Source organism: Podarcis filfolensis (genome assembly GCF_964270895.1).
Source record: "Podarcis filfolensis genome assembly, chromosome: 11".
NCBI classification, from domain to species: Eukaryota; Metazoa; Chordata; class Lepidosauria; order Squamata; family Lacertidae; genus Podarcis; species Podarcis filfolensis.
The window spans coordinates 59,625,654-59,642,313 of NC_139613.1; the positions used below are offsets into that span (position 1 = coordinate 59,625,654).

General features: G+C 37.3%; 1 protein-coding gene across 1 annotated transcript in view; it reads left to right on the forward strand.

The window, feature by feature from the left end:
- CARNMT1 (carnosine N-methyltransferase 1) overlaps nt 1–16,660 on the forward strand; it is a 32,417-nt gene that overhangs the window by 14,570 nt on the left and 1,187 nt on the right. Inside the window, exons 11-16 of the mRNA XM_083576369.1 lie at nt 3,191–3,386; nt 5,702–5,865; nt 11,416–11,556; nt 12,642–12,820; nt 14,167–14,280; nt 15,217–15,320. Of these exons, the coding sequence (XP_083432495.1) occupies nt 3,191–3,386; nt 5,702–5,865; nt 11,416–11,556; nt 12,642–12,820; nt 14,167–14,280; nt 15,217–15,320 (898 nt within the window). The remainder of the gene's footprint in view (nt 1–3,190; nt 3,387–5,701; nt 5,866–11,415; nt 11,557–12,641; nt 12,821–14,166; nt 14,281–15,216; nt 15,321–16,660) is intronic.

A 16,660-nucleotide genomic window follows, 5' to 3' on the forward strand; every position in this document is an offset into this window, starting at 1 on the left:
TAATGAATACAAATATGTTTCTTTATCTTACAGATTAAATAGTGCTTTTGGTTCTGTTCGGCCTCTCAGTATTCAGTCCCTTGGTAGTTCCTGTCATTCACTGGGTGGTGCTGGGCAACTCCTATTTGATATCTTGGCCTTGGCAATTGGTGTCTCTCAAGCGTATGAAACAAAAAAAGTTAAACCAACAGTACGTGGCAACCCATAACAATTCCATAATAATTATTGGGAGAGCACCAAAGTAAGACCTTCAGTTTTCCATGGCTAGGATAAAGAGAAAACAAAAAATTTTTCCATGGCTAGGATAAAGAGAAAACAAAAATTTTTTTTTCTTTCCAGTAGCACCTTAAAGACCAACTAAGTTAGTTCTTGGTATGAGCTTTCGTGTGCATGCACACTTCTTCAGATACCACACATCTGAAGAATGTATCTGAAGAAGTGTGCATGCACACGAAAGCTCATACCAAGAACTAACTTAGTTGGTCTTTAAGGTGCTACTGGAAGGAAAAAATTTTTTTTGTTTTGACTATGGCAGACCAACGCGGCTACCTATCTGTAACTAGGATAAAGAGGTGCATCTTCAGCAACTGATGGTGGCTTTAAAGAGATGGTGCTGTGTCCGCCACATTTGGGGGGGGGGTAACTAATAAGAAAGCTGTCACAAGCTGCAACTCCTGTGAACGTATGAGAGTAGTGGAATATATTTTTTATAATATTTTATTAGTTTCCACAAAAAAACAAAACAAAATCATTACATTAAAACCCACCATAAAATAAAACATTTATAACAACTATATACTCAATCAATATTAAATCCACTTAGTGGGATTACTTGAATCCTCCGACTTCCCTCTATCCTTCCCTTGGTTCCTTTGTATTATCTTCATTCATACATGTCTATAAAATCTTTATCTCTTAGTTACCTCTAAATTTAAACATTGTCTATCACATTACAAGTGGTTTAAAAAAAAAATCCTGCTAATGTATTAACTTGCATACATTGCTTATGCAATAAACATTTACCATTCTTTTTTATATTTGTTGTCATCTTGATTTCTAAGTTTCCCGGTTAATTTCGTCATTTCCGCGTACTCCTTTAACTTAGTTGGCCAATCTTCCTTGGTAAGGACTTCTTCTTCCTTCCCATGTTAAGCTAGCAATATCCGAGCTGCCGTTGTTGCATACATGAACAAATGATTGTATTCTTTAGGTAGATCCATTACTGTAATACCTAAAAAGAAAGCTTCTGGTTTTTCAACAAAAGTTACTTTAAACATTTTTTTCAATTCATTATATATCATTTCCCAAATTTTTAAAATAACCTTACAATGCCACCACATATGGTAAAACGTACCTTCTGCTTGTTTACATTTCCAACACTTACTTTCCCTTGTTTTATACAGTTTAACCAATTTAGCCAGTGTTAAATACCACCTATACATCATTTTCATATAGCTCTCTTTAAGTAAGGTACAGGCATTAAATTTTATATCATTCTTCCATGTCTTTCCCAATCTGTCAGCTGCATATTATGTCCCACATATTTTGTCCACTTTATCATAACACACTTGACCTCTTCATTCTTAGTTTACTATTGCAACAACATATTGCATATTTTTGATAATTTAATACCACTTTCTATTATTTCTCTCTGGAAATTTGAAATTTCATAGGTGAATCCTTTCTTTTTATCATGTTTTAATGCTTCATTTACAGTGGACACACCGGATACGAACTTAATTTGTTCTGGGGGTCCGTGCGCAACCCGAAAAGTCAGCAACAAGAGGTGCTGCTTCTGTGCATGCGTGTGATAGAGCACTTCTGCACATGCTCAGAAGCTGCGCCTCTTGTTGCCAACTTTTCGTGTTGCGCACGGACCACCAAAACGAGCGCTTCTGTTCATGCAAGCGCGGCAAAAGTGTTTGCTGCGTTTGCAACCCGAAAGTTACGTTACCCGAAGGCGAAGTAACCTGAGGTACCACTGTAACTGGAAATATTGTACCAGTCTGCTCCCTTTCCTTTTTTTTTCTATGTAGAACTTTATTATAATATGATTTACAAATAGTCGGGGTTCTTTGCCTGAAAATCCTTCACAGAATGACAAACCAATAATTTTGTCTCTCTAGAAAGGAGGCGGGATAAACTGCTTGCCAGAACAGCTTTTCTTTTTTACCTTTGGATGACCCTCACTTTCTGATTTCAACTTAGGTTCCTAGTCATTCAGGGCTTGATATGCTAACAGACTCTTGAATTGGGCCCAGTAGCTTACTGGCAGCCAGTGGAGTGTTGGTGTTTGCCACACCTGGCTTATTTTAGGTTTCAGGAGCTGTAACATCTTATGGTAAGATTGAGAACCACTTCACATATCAATAAAATGGGGACTAGGATGCGCCAGTGCCATGTCTTATAGCTTGTTAGAGTGACTCTTCTCTTTTTAAAGTTTTGTATCCCGTTCATGCACACTGCAGAAATCATTGTATGGGCACACACACACACACACACACACACACACTGTACTTGGGCTAGCACCTGTCTGCAGTCAAAGCTTTTTATAGCTGTATTTATTATATTGTATTATATTAGTGTGTATTTTGTATGATAATAATCACTGCACTTGACTAATACTCAACATGCTTCACTCCCAACAATTTCAAAGGAATAAGGAATATAGTTAAATCATCCACTTCAATCCATAGGACCTTAACAGGGCAGTGCTTTATTGGGAGAATCTGAGGTGTAGAAAAAGCCAGAGTGCTTCTTCCTCACACTGCCCAATGCACAAGGGCAGATCACGGGAACAGGAGGGCTTTGGAGCCAGTTTCCCTAATATGACCCCAGGACACTCCCTCCTATTACGCAAGATGTTTCAGTGCCTGCAATAGAGAAATTTGGAGGATGGACCTCTGAAGCTCCACTCTGTTCTGTCCCCTGGGATGCCCTTCCAAGAACAGGACTACATTCTGAATTAGATAGTTTTGATTTAATTGTTGCTGCATATGTTTGCTTTGGTTGCATGGTGGGATGTACAGAACTCATGTATTTCTTATACAAGTAACCATATAAATGTAGAATTAAAAATGGTCCCAAAGTAGGAATCCTCAGTGGGTTTACAATACTGATATAGAACTTCAGTTTAATTTTGTTTATATTTGTTTCTGATGTTCATTTTGTTTTTGTTTTTTAATTCTAGAATTAATATGCATGAAAGAGTCAATCGTGCAGAAAGACAGTTCAGATCCCTTCCAGCCATTCAACAGAAATTGCTTCCTCAATTCCTTCCTCATCTTGACAAGATTCGGAAATGTATTGACCATAATCAAGGAATCTTGCAGACAGTTGTGAATGACTGCACACACATGTTTGAAAATAAAGAATATGGTGATGATGTATGTATAAATTGTACTTCAATACCAACAATTTGCTACTTCCCCTCTTTTATCAGTTGTATTTATCATCTCATCATAAATGTGTGTTTTCTTTTCTACAAGTATGTATGTTTTATAGAGGGATGGGGAACCTGTAGCCTTCCATATCTTGTTGGACTCTTAACTTCTGTCATTCTCAGCTAGCGTGTTCAATGGCAAGAAATAACGTTAGAAACTCAGATGTATAATCAGATCGCCAAATGGCACCTCAAACCTAGATTATGGTTGCCGCAATGGAATGTCTAGGTGCCTTTTTTTTATATATAAATTTTTTATTAATTTTCCAACATATATCAAAACACAACACAACTGACAATACACAAACAAACAAACATACAAACACGTATAATTTCATAACCTCTTTTTCTTAAACCTTATTTCAACGACTTCCCCATACCTCCCTTTTCTGCATCCCTGTTCTAAACTTTTCCAGCAACCCCTAATTTCAATTACTTATAATTCACTTTCTTTAATCCTTTTTCTCTTACCCAATTATTTGTCACTGCAATTCTGTTTTACATTACCCATAACATTTTAGCACTCATTAATTTTACAACAGTTCTTAAGATAAACTTTAAATTTCTTCCAATCTTCTTCCACCGTCTCTTTTCCTTGGTCACGGATTCTGCCAGTCATCTCAGCCAGTCCCATATAGTCTATCACCTTCGTCTGCCACTCTTCCAGCGTGGGTAGTTCTTGTGTCTTCCAATACTTTGCTAAAAGAACTCTTGCTGCTGTTGTAGCATACATAAAGAACGTCCTATCTTTCCTTGACACCAATTGGCCTACCATGCCCAGGAGAAAGGCCTCTGGTTTCTTATGAAAGGTACACTTAAGTACCTTCTTGATTTCATTATAGATCATTTCCCAGAAGGCCTTGATCCTTGGGCACGTCCACCAAAGGTGGTAGAAAGTACCTTCAGTTTCCTTACATTTCCAGCATTTATTATTGGGCGTATGATAGATTTTTGCAAGCTTGACTGGGGTCATGTACCACCTATAAATCATTTTCATAATGTTCTCTCTTAAGGCATTACATGCCGTAAATTTTATACCGGTAGTCCATAACTGTTCCCAGTCAGCAAACATAATATCATGACCAATGTCTTGTGCCCATTTAATCATAGCTGATTTAACCATCTCATCCTGTGTATTCCATTTCAACAGCAAGTTATACATTGGTGCCTTTTTTTTTTTTAACAATGAAGTTTATTGATGTTGTTGCTAATGTCATTTCTGTACCGCTTTAGATTTTAAATAAATCTCAAAGCAGTTGACAATATATTAAAACATCAAATGAAACCAGAATAAAACAAATTCAAGCTTCAAGTAAAATATCTCATATCGTTCTCTAAGAGACATTTTGCTTTCCCCAGTTGCCAACCTGGCATCCAGAGATCTCCATGAGGTTGCAATTGGACTTCCGCCAGTCCAATTGCATAACACACCTGGCTAGTTTCTAACACTGGTAAGAAATTATACGAATTGGAGTCCAACAAAATCAGGAGGGCCACAGGTCCTCTTTCCCTATTATGCAGGGTTAATCAGTTATGAATATTATTCTTGTTCCTTGATACATATTAAATCATTTGATTAGGCCACTTGATGGTTGTGTCCAGCGTTAGTAACTATATTTTTATAGTTGAATAAGCATAAAATTTCAATCTTTGTAAGTTAACTATTATTGCACATTTATTCTATCATTTGGGCTGTATCACTTACCTCATAATTCATTTTAAACGCTTCTTTTCCTTGCAGAGCTTTTCTTTGATTTCACAGACTACGTATAACTTTAAATGGCTCAAGTTCAAACTTCTCAGTGAAGTCTTGCAGTGTGTGGAAGAAGCCCTCACTCAGATAAAATATGCAGTTTCCATGCTAGCTTAGCCTTCCACAAGTATTACTAGTCCATATATAGTTTCCACAGGCCAATTTGCCCATACTTCTCTGTTCTCAACCAATTTAGAAAGGCCTCTGCTTGTTTGCCTAGAACAGATTCTTACTTCCTGTATGTAGTGAAGTAATGTCTATGTTTACCCCCACATCTTTCCTATTTCACTTAATAAATGTGCTGCTTTCTATAAAGAAGTATATTCAGAGAATGGTATGCTAAGGGTAGATGTGATGTTTTCATGCTTACTTCATTTATGATTCAGTTATGCATATAGATGAGTCTCAGCCTGGAGGTGAGAAGGAAAAGGCATATCAACTAACTGCCCAACAGTGTAGCATTGTGAATAACAATTATTGATTTTCTGGTTTTACACTTTTCTCAGGAAAATGGAAAAATTACACCAGCTTCAACGTTTGATATGGATAAATTAAAGTCCACCTTGAAGCAATTTGTAAGAGACTGGAGTGAAACTGGGAAACCGGAGAGAGATTCCTGCTATCAGCCAATCATTAATGAAATTGTAAAGAACTTTCCAAAAGACAGATGGTAAATCATTTTTTAAAGATGTATTTGAAAGGAAGGTATGCACAAGAATGCATTTGTTGCCAATGATCTTTAAACTGGAAAAAAACTATAAAATACTATTAGAATTGATCTTTGAAAATGTCCATGTTAGCTGCACAAGGAGAAGTTATAATAAACTTTTGCACGCCTTACTAATATGATTTTGCTCAAAATGTTAAGGTTCAGCAGTTCAGAATTATGGCTGCACAGACAACACTCCAATTAGGCTGGATTAGCACCAAGAAAACTTAATGCATACTATTTATATTTTATCATATGGAAGAACATGTTAGATATAAAAGTCTGATTTGGCTAATATTTTGATGTAGGGTTCTACAATCAGAAGGACTTAATGGCTATCTAATCTAGTCCTCTTTTCTAAAATAGAATAAGTACAGTGTACCACAAGTGGAGAACAGATACACTATTAGAAGATATTTATATCATCAGTATCTAAATAAATATTGCAGGAGATGAAGCTACACATTGGAGGAGAAGCTGAAAGCTATCCTTAAAACAAAATAGGAGAATAATTAAAGAAACACTATAATTCACATAATAATATTTATTTTTTGCTCTTTATTTCCATAAATGTGAGGTCTGATTACACTGGTTATAAATAGCTAGCAATATTATAGCATTGGTTTCCTTACAGAATCGAAATGGCATTTCAGTCATGATTCAGAATGCCTCTTCTAAGTTGTGACTTGGCTCTGTTGACAGAATTCCAATTACAACAATGGTGGGCTAGTCCGAAATAACCAGCCATCTCCAATCTCACTTTTAACTTAGCTTGCAGTCAGTGTTGCTGCATTACCTAACAAACAAGAGTTTTAAAGAAGATAAACGCTCAAAAGCTCATTCAAAATATAACATGAATACCCTTCCCTTGTTAGATTCAAGGCATTCAAGAATGTCTTCAATTGTAGAAAAATATACGGTAAGTTTTTATACATCTAAATAAAAAGGTGTTTTGCTTTGTTCTAAATAATCGCATTCTCCCCCAGCTTAGCTGAAAATGGAATGTTTCCAAATATTTGGTAATTTAAGTTGTGCAGAAATGCTTATAGATGAAGATCAGCATTGTACATTTTCTGTCTTCCTACAATGTACTCTTTTTTGTTGTTGTTCTATTTTATAAATTTACTGAAATTTGACCTTTGTGGCCTACACTAATGTTCTGTTAAAACTGTTTGTAGACCGTTATTAGTAAATCTATAGTAAATAGTTTTACAAATAATGTAACTTATTTATATTATACTGGTAAATAAGCTGGGTTGAAAGTGGAAATAAGTTTAAGCCTTCTTTTTTTGAACTCTTGAATTACAAGCTGAAATTAGAAAAGTTGATGTATATGTTTTATACAAAACAGTCCTGTGCATGTTTGCCTAAGTAAGACGCATGGTCTTCAGTGGGACTTATTATCTGGTATGTTTAGGATAGCATCCTTAAAACATCCTTTGATCTGCAGTTACAAGTAAAATTGTAGATAATTAAATACTTTAATTTTTTAATGCATAGAATATGAGCTGCTCACAAACCCTTTTTTCTAGTTCAAATGGAAAGTATTTTTTATTTTCTAAAAGAAAACAAATCGTGCGCAACAAACTTCATAATTAACTTCTGGACATTTTCAGTTGCTTTCAGTGAACTGAAAGTTAACATGTAAATAGAAGTTTGTTAGGATCTAGACTGTTGTGGCTCTTAAATTACCTACAACTCCTACTTCATTGTGGCTGCTGCAAAAGTCCCCTACCTTTATGGAATGTCTTGTAGAGGAGGGCAGATATGTAGTGATCTTTCTTAGGTATTTTTAGAATCCTTGTTTAATTACGGTAACTTGCTGCTCCATTTTATTTCTCAGTTATAAAATTGTGTATCTTTCTGCTTCTTAGATTTGTTTTTGCACCCTTGTGAATTTACCAGCACACTTAATTACTTTAGTAGGTACTGTGTAGAACTTCTAGTCAGAAAATTAAATTTGATAGAATGAATTATGATTGGAATTATGATTGTATTAGAAACTACTTTTAATGGCAAATAACTATTTTTTCCTTTCTAGCTTGGGGTGTATCCAATTTTTTGATTTTTTGCTAATGGAAAGCACTTCCACCTGTTCAAGGCAAGGGCAACTTTTTCTGATCACCCCATTCACTACTGTTCAGTGACCCGTTCCCCACAAAACAGGTCCTGATGGTTGGGGGAATCCTCAAAAACAGTCTGGGATATGGTGCAGAGGACTGCAGTCAGTACAGAAGGTTTGAGAAAATGAGATGTCCTGACTTGCACAAGTGGAGGTGCTTTCTGCTACTGCAAAGCTATAACTGGACATAATCTGTTGGGCACAGTTACATATCATAGGAAGTTACGGTTATACTGTACCATGAAAGAACAGATTGTTTCTTTTTTGCTCCTCCTTGCTAATAATAAGCTGGAGCAGCAAACCACAGCGCATGACTCAGTGTTATGTCTGAACAAGGAACCATGGCAATTTTGCTCCAGACAAACCATACTCTTTATTCTTGGCTTCCTGGCATAGCACTAAGTCAAGGATTGTAGTTTGTTGCTCCCGCTCACTAGTGAGAAAGGAGCAAAGGAGAGACAATCTGCCTTTCAACATTAACCACTTATGCTATGATGCATGAATGCAGCCACTGTATTTTAGCATCCTAAAGCAGGTGGATATGCATCTTAAAGTGTTAGGCTAGCGTAAGCAAGTGTTAAAAGAAGAAAAGATTACAGAACTGTTGAACAGTATTCTGATTAAACAAGTAATTTTTCGTAACTAGAGTGGAATTAAACGTTCCATCACCACAATAATTTCTCCTTATGTAACAGAACAGTCTCCCCTCTTTTCTCCTTCTGTGCCTCCGAAGTCTGTTCTAGGATTTCTCTCAATCCTCTGGAGCAGATTTAGAGATGGTGTGGGTCGTGGGGAGTCCTGTTACACAAGTGGAAGTTATTTAGTTGAATACGTGTTAGAAACTGAGATATGAAAGCTAGGAGCTAAATGGCACCTTAAACCTAGCTTATGGGCGCCACAAAAGAATGTCTAACCACACTTTTTTAATAACAAAAATAAATACAAAGCTGAAAATGAATTAACAGCAGCTAAAATCTTATGGTCATTTTTCACATGGTCTAGTCCTCATCTGATGACTGCAGATGTCCCCTGCCCATCCCCCTAATATTCTTAAGAGGGTTCCTACTCCAGTCTTCAGAGAGTGGCTGGAAGTGGGGAGGCAGAAAAAGGTCCTCATTTCCTTCCACTCTGCAGACAAGCTCTGGATTCTCCCTACACCCCCTTTCCTTCATATAAATATACCTTCTGGTGCAACAATTAACACATATTACAGGCCTATACAACTGATGGCAGAGACACCCACCTTGAGTGTCCAGTTCACAAATCTAAGACTTCAGTGTCCTTCAATAATCCCAGTCCAAAATTTGTTTCGCTTTTATTCATCCCTGAGAGAGTCTGAGGTAGATAATACTTTAACATGCACCACTTAAACCAAACCTATTTAAGCCAATCCGAGGCCACAGAGTGCAAAACGCTGCCTTTCTGTAAGGCCAGCTGAGAGGTGGAACCTATCAACTTGCCTGACACTGCAGCAATCTCTAGGAAGTCCAGCGGGGAGGAATTTCTCCTCCCGTGCCCTCAGCGTCAGCAGTGGCAGTTTTAATCTGATATCTTAGGCACAGTACTGCACCCAGAGCTCAGAAACTACTTGCTCTAATGAAATTCCCTGTCGCAAAATGTGCCTAGAACAATGGGAGTTTCAAACGCTGAATACATCCCACAATTTTGAAATACCAATGTGCCAAAAGCAAATTTGTTGAGCTATTTCTTGGCAGAATGTTTTCCTTCAACCATGCTTTTTCCAAATCATAACATTCTCTGAACAACCCAAAATATATTACCAAATCCAAGTTCTTAGGTTTCAGGCAGTATTTGTAGTCTGAAATAAGTAGCTTATCTGTTTCTTCCTTTTTTGGGTGGTGCTGTTGAATTAATTGATGTGACTTCTACTACCTTTTGATTTGTCTGTAATTTTCAGGAAATTGAAAATAATAGATTGGAGCTATATAAGTTTATTATTCAACTAAGATAAATCTTAAAGTCACACATTGACTTTGAGTGTAAGGAGTTCTGTACACCAGTTGGCTTCCTTTCACTGAATTAAATGAGCCAGTTGTTCAAGATTGGAGAGCTCCCTGTGTGTTGAAGCTGGAAACAGCTGCACCTGATTCAGATTGCTTTACATAATGCTGAAGAGGAGTTAATAATTATAAGTTCTTCTTGTGTCCTGAAAATCAGTCATGCAACTGATGGGTCCATAGCTAATTTCAATATTAACATTTTCAAACACCATTGCCAGTGTTCTGTTCTGTTCTAATTTTTCCCACATGTTAAACATAATTAGTAGCATCTGCATTTGGGCATTATGGGGCTGTTTTATGATGTAAAATACAATAACTGTCTCAGATTTATTTCACTGTTAGATGTTGCAGTCACCCCCACCCCCCATACAATGAAGAAAGAGAGTTGCATTACAAGGAGGAACTTGGTTGACTTCTTAAATCTGAAATATAGTTTGGAATAGTTCAACAAAGAAAATATGCTGGAAGCCTATGTTTGCCTTAGGACAGGGAAAGCTGACATGGTACTCCCTAGATGTTCCTGAACTCCAGTCACTATCAGCACCAGCCAGGGTGGCCAGTGGTTAGGAATGATAGAGATGCAGTCCTGCAACATTTTGGGGACACCATGTTGGCTGCATGTAACTTAGAACATGCCTCCAAAGACAGTAATCAAATGTTTAAACTACTTTCAGGACTTTGGGATACAGGTAAAGTATTTGTGTTTGCAACAGATGAGCAAATTTGTATTGTTAAGACTTGCAACTAAATAAGATTTGTCTTGGTAGTTTATAGAATGAGAATGATTATTTGAGAAGTCATCCATCAGAGCTAATTGTGTAGGTAAAATCCAAACAGCAGCAGTAAAAATACATTTACTGTAATCGGCTGAAAGTCATAATCTGTACACTTTAGTATATACTGAACCTGGTACTCTGTAGATGTTTTGGACTACAATTCCCATCACTCCAGCCAGCACAGCCCTATAATGCTGGGGCTGCTGAGAGTTTATAGTTGTAGTCCAAAACCTCTGGAGGGCAAGAAGTTGCTGAAGGCTGCTTTACTACAGTCTGTGATCAAAGAAACAATGGCTTCTCCCCCTTTTGAAAATGAAGCCAGTAGTCAGAACATTCAGGTCCTTTGTGGACAGAGAACAGAAAGAAAGAAAGCATTGAAATTCACATAGGAGGAGATCTGGAGATGCTAGGTAAATATAAACCAAATTTAATATTGTTTATCTGCTAAATAATGTGCTAATTTGGGAAATAGCACAAATTATCCATATAAATGTGATCAAACACCTGCAATATGTAAAAACCCTTGACAGGGCTATTCATTCTATCAAATATGTTTATTAAAGGATTAACAATTATTTTTGTTGTGTTACAGGGATCTCTCCAAAGTTAATATCCTGGTACCTGGTGCTGGGCTAGGTAGATTGGCCTGGGAAATAGCTATGCTTGGTTATACTTGCCAAGGAAATGAATGGAGCCTCTTTATGCTCTTTTCTTCTAATTTTGTACTCAACAGGTACTTAAACTTGTTTTCAGTTGTTGGTTGCTTCTTTATACATGTAGTTCTGTATTTATATCTCTGCTTTGGCCAATGTCAGAATTCTTTAAACCACAATTTCCCATTATTTTTGAATTGGGAAACTGTTGATCAATCTATGCTTATTAACTATGAAATGATAATGGTTTCCTATCCAGGTTAATAAGCAGAGGTTAAACTACAGTTCTCCAGAGCTTGGAAAAAGAATTGGAAACTCTGTAATGTGCAAGCAACCCACCATATCAGCGTGAAAACAGGGAGCGCAAGGAGAGGAGGACAGGAACAGGGCAAGGAGGGAGTATATGGGCATGAAGTTCATTCTAGGGTCCATCCATTTATCAGCCAAAATTCATTATGTCTGGATCAAGCTCCTGTGTGTACATGCTTATAAATCAGTAGACGGAACTGCTAAAAACATGACATTGAAAAACATTTGATACTTTATTCATTTATGTACATAATTTATACCGTGACTTAAAAAAAATACTAAGTTGGTCCCTGGCCTCAGGCTCATAGTCTAAAAATACCTGACACACAAGGAAAAAGCAATAGGAGGGAGAAGGGAAAAATAAAGTTAAATCTTGGGGAGGGCATATAACTTCAGGTATAAATCTGTACATACATAGTTATAATAATTTGAATAATTTGAAGATAGGTTCATGAGGAGGAAGCATACTGGAGAACTGCATTATCTGCAAGCTATCAAAACATTTTTTATTTTAAAAAAATGTTAATAGGATTAACAACTAACAAAAATTAAAGCTAACCTCAATCTATTGCTTTAAGAATCTTAGAATTTACTACATTTTGAGAAGTAGAACCAGACTTTTAAATGGTGAATGGTTTCTCTGATTGCTTCTTTTGTAACTCTTTATAATATATTGTTAATGAATAATGGACCTTCAGGATGATGTTAAATTAACTATCTCTAAAATGCAGATTGACACTCCCTATCAACTTGTGTTACTGAAAGTCTAACTAAAAATTTTAAGCTTTGGAATGTTTACAAGATTCCTTTCTGAGTGGCAAGGTGAAATTGTTGTTTTGATAATCATATGTTACAGATGCTCTGAAACTAATTCATACAAACTATATCCCTGGATACATCAGTTTAGCAATAACAAGAGATCTGCTGATCAGATACAGCCAGTTTATTTCCCTGATGTTGATCCTCACAGTCTTCCTCCTGATGCAAACTTTTCTATGACAGCGGGAGATTTTCAAGAAATCTACTCTGAGTGTAGTAAGTAAGAAAAAAAATAACTAATATTCAGACGATAAAATTTATGCCGTTTGCCTGTCCTTAAGAGACAGATACTACTGTGTTTTATTAAGTATTTTAATGCAAAGAAAAACCAGTCCTTACGTTGTAAAATAATTTTCTACTTCTTAATTTTTTTTAAAAAAACCTTTAATATGCCTTCCCCTATAGGTTTATCTTCTTTAAATGTTTGTTTCCCTTGATTCAAAAGTTAAGAAGGTGAAATTGTTTACTAGAAGTTACTAGAAACATGCACAGATTGTTGTTTTTAGTTAACTGACTTGCTACAGAGGTTGTAATTGAAGATTAGGTGTGACCTATTCCTCACTGAGAGTAAGCAGGGCATATTCAGTAAGCAGTGAACACTTGTGCTTAACCTGTGTCAGTCTCGATGAGAGGCTGCAGCTAGAATCACCCCTGATCTTAGAAAATTTGGGCTGCCCTTGCTGTGCATTTTCATGTCCTAGACTAGCTCTCTTGTCTGAATACAAAGTCCATCTAATACCAAGGTCAAGAAGTCAAATTAATATTTTGTAAAAGGGACTTTGCTTCAAGATTACTTCTATATGATTTACTTCTGTATCATTGGCAGTATTAGCATACCATTTGAAACCATGGTTTAGTGTAGAGGTTACCAATCCTTTTGGCTCATTGAACTTAAGAATGTAAAAGGAGCCTTCTGGATCAGGCGAGTGGCCAATCTAGTCCAACACCCTATTCTCACAGTGGCCAACCAGATGCCTGTGGGAAACCTGAAAGCTGGACATGAAACAACAGCATTCTGCCCACCTGCAATTCCCAGCCGTGGAGGTAATAACTACTCATAGCCTTACTCTCCATGAATTTGATGTGCAAATGTGGCAATTTTGTACAACTAGAGGGAGTTTTTTGGCCAGGGCTAGCCAACATGCCTTCCCCCCAAGATTTGAACTACTGTTCCCATCAGTTTAATGGGCCATTGGTCAGGGATAATGAGAGTTAATGCTGAGAATACCCAGAAGACAACCATGTTGGCTATCTCTGTCTTGGGCCCAATGCAACAAAAAGCAATAAAAAGTGAGTAATAATGTGAGATCGCCTCAATTTCTTTTGGAGGCATGAATATATGGTTCAGTTATGTGTGACTCCCCCACTCCCTGCAAAAAAGCTGCTGCTCTGGAACACTGATGCACTGCAAAGGGTTGCAGCTGGGGAAGGAAGATGGAGAGGGAGGAACCTCCACTAAGCAAGGGGAAGTGCTTTTCTGAAAGTATCTCTCAGTTCCAAAAGTGCAGGTAACAGTGCGCAATAAAATATTTAAAGCTAGATTACTTTCTGTCTTTATACAGATATATGGGACTGCATAGCAACCTGCTTCTTCATAGACACGGCACATAATGTCATAGACTACATTGACACAATATGGAAAATACTCAAACCAGGAGGAATATGGATCAATTTAGGTAACTTGCTATTTTGTTGAGTAATTGTAGCAGAAAAAACTAATGTTAGAACCAGAGTTTGTACAATTAAGGAGAAAAACACAGCTTGATTTGTACTTCTTGAAGTAAGTGGATTTTGAATATTAGACTTGTTCTCTTTTAATGCCAATCCATTTTGTCAATTTTTTCTCTAAAATTGGACCTACACAGATTCAACAAAAAGGATGCCATTGAGCATATGAGGTTTGGACTTGTTTGTTCCATTCCACAGGGGTTGGGGACCCATTCAGATAGTCTGCTCCTGGAAACTAATGGAATCCAATGGATTTCTTGATTGCTCTGTGGGATTCTTTTGGTGGATAGAGTGGGCCAAGCTTAAAGGTTCTGCTGTTACTATATGAAGCCCTAAGCAATTTGGAATCAATCTACTTGAGAGACTTTCTTCTCTATTATCGACCTGCCTGATCATGGAGATCATCTGAAGATTTCTTCCACCATCCAGGTGTTGTTATATGCTCCTGGGGTCTTTTTGGTGGTTATTCAGAGCAGGGCCTTTAGTAAGGTGGCACCCTCTGAGGGAAACATTCCTCCTGCATTTTAGACATTCACTGATGATTTTCAGGTTTTTTTTAAATAAACCTCTTCGTTTATGCAAGTCTTCCAGAGGAGTGACAGCAGCCACATTTTTTATTTTGACCATGGTGGATTCCACTAGCTTTTCATAGTCTGTGTTTCTTTAAAAAATTATACCCTGCTTTGGAAATTTTAAAAATGTTAAGCGGTTTATAAGTATAAATAAAACAATTAAAAACAAAATCTAGATTTATAATGTAGCATTAAGATGCATTCAGTTCTGTCCTTGATCTACAGTAGTTGTTTTAGGGTTGGCAGAATTTATGAGTGAGTATCAGATACATTTGACAAGTTAATTTTACTGACCTTTTCATTGTATCATAGGTCCTCTTCTATACCATTTTGAAAATTTAGCAAATGAATTATCTATTGAGTTAAGCTATGAAGATATAAAAAGTGTTATATTGCAATATGGATTCCATATAGAGGTAAGTATTTTTCTGTTATATTAGCACACTAAGAATAATCTAAAACATTCGCTATTAGATTTCAGATAGTGCCCCACCAAAATTTGTCTTCCGTCAGCCCTGTGTCATTAAGATGCGCTTTCAGTCATCACAAATACTAATACTGATATTGGATGTTCAAGTGCCTATCAGTTTGGCCGCAAAACACCGCAGCCCAAAATAAGGTAGTGCTTTCTGCATAATGGATGCAGCTGCTTTATCCATATTATGCTGGTGTTGAAATATCTGGGTTGGCTGCCTGTTAGCTACCAAGCCAAGTTCCAGGTTTTGTTGTAGAAATTTGAAGTCCTAAAAAAACTTGGGACCAGGATTTTTTAATGTTCCCGTATCTTTTTTATCCTTATTATTGCCCTGCTATTTGTTGTTTTAAAACAATAAAACAATTTGGCTTTTGATGTATTGCTGCCTTTTAATCTTTGGGTTAGATCCAAATTTAGTCGCACATAGGGTGGACCCACTGAAACCAATAGGACTTAAAATTATAATTACTAACTTAAATCCTGTTGATTTCATTGGGTCTGTGCTAAGCATGGCTAAGTCTGGATCCATAAGAAGAGTAGGCCTGGGCAATGTATCAATACATTGCTCAGGGCTGGTGTGAGGGGCAGACTGTGAAACTGACGCCACTCCTTTGTCCCTCTGCTACCCGTGCTGCTGGTAGTAAAGGGACTCAGGAGCAAACAGCAGGGACATTGAGCCTCGCTCAGCTGAGGAGTGGGAACTTACTCGCCTCCCAGCTGAGTAATACAAACAAGCTGTGTTGTCCCAGCCCTCAGGGTGCTGGGGTGGAAGCACCTCAGTTCCTGCAGTGAGAGCTGCAGCAGTTTCACCCCACACCTCGCAGGCTGGGCCAAAGCAGCTTCTTGTTTCAATGCTGTGCTGTATCACCAGATCCGTGATATTTGGCTGGTGATACAGTGCGATACTGAAAATCTGACATTGCCCAGCCCTAAAGAAGTGCCTGCTGGATTAGGCCAAAGGCCCATTTAGTCCAGTATCCTGTTCTCACAGTGGCCAACCAGATACGTGTGCAAAATCAGGGAGCAAAACAAGAGCTGAAGAAAACACTTCTTTTTTATATATTTATATTTCATTTGTTTTTGTACCTATTGGAAATTCTATTGAAGGGAGGTATACAGTGAGGGGGGACAGTATTTGAGCCCCTGCTAAATTTGCCCGTTTGCCCCCTGATCTTGCATGGAGCCCCAGACCGAGAGAGGTTGACATTTTGTGTTTTTTCCATTTGCGAATTATTGCACCAACTGTTGTCACCTTCTCACCAAGCTGCTTGGCAATAGTCT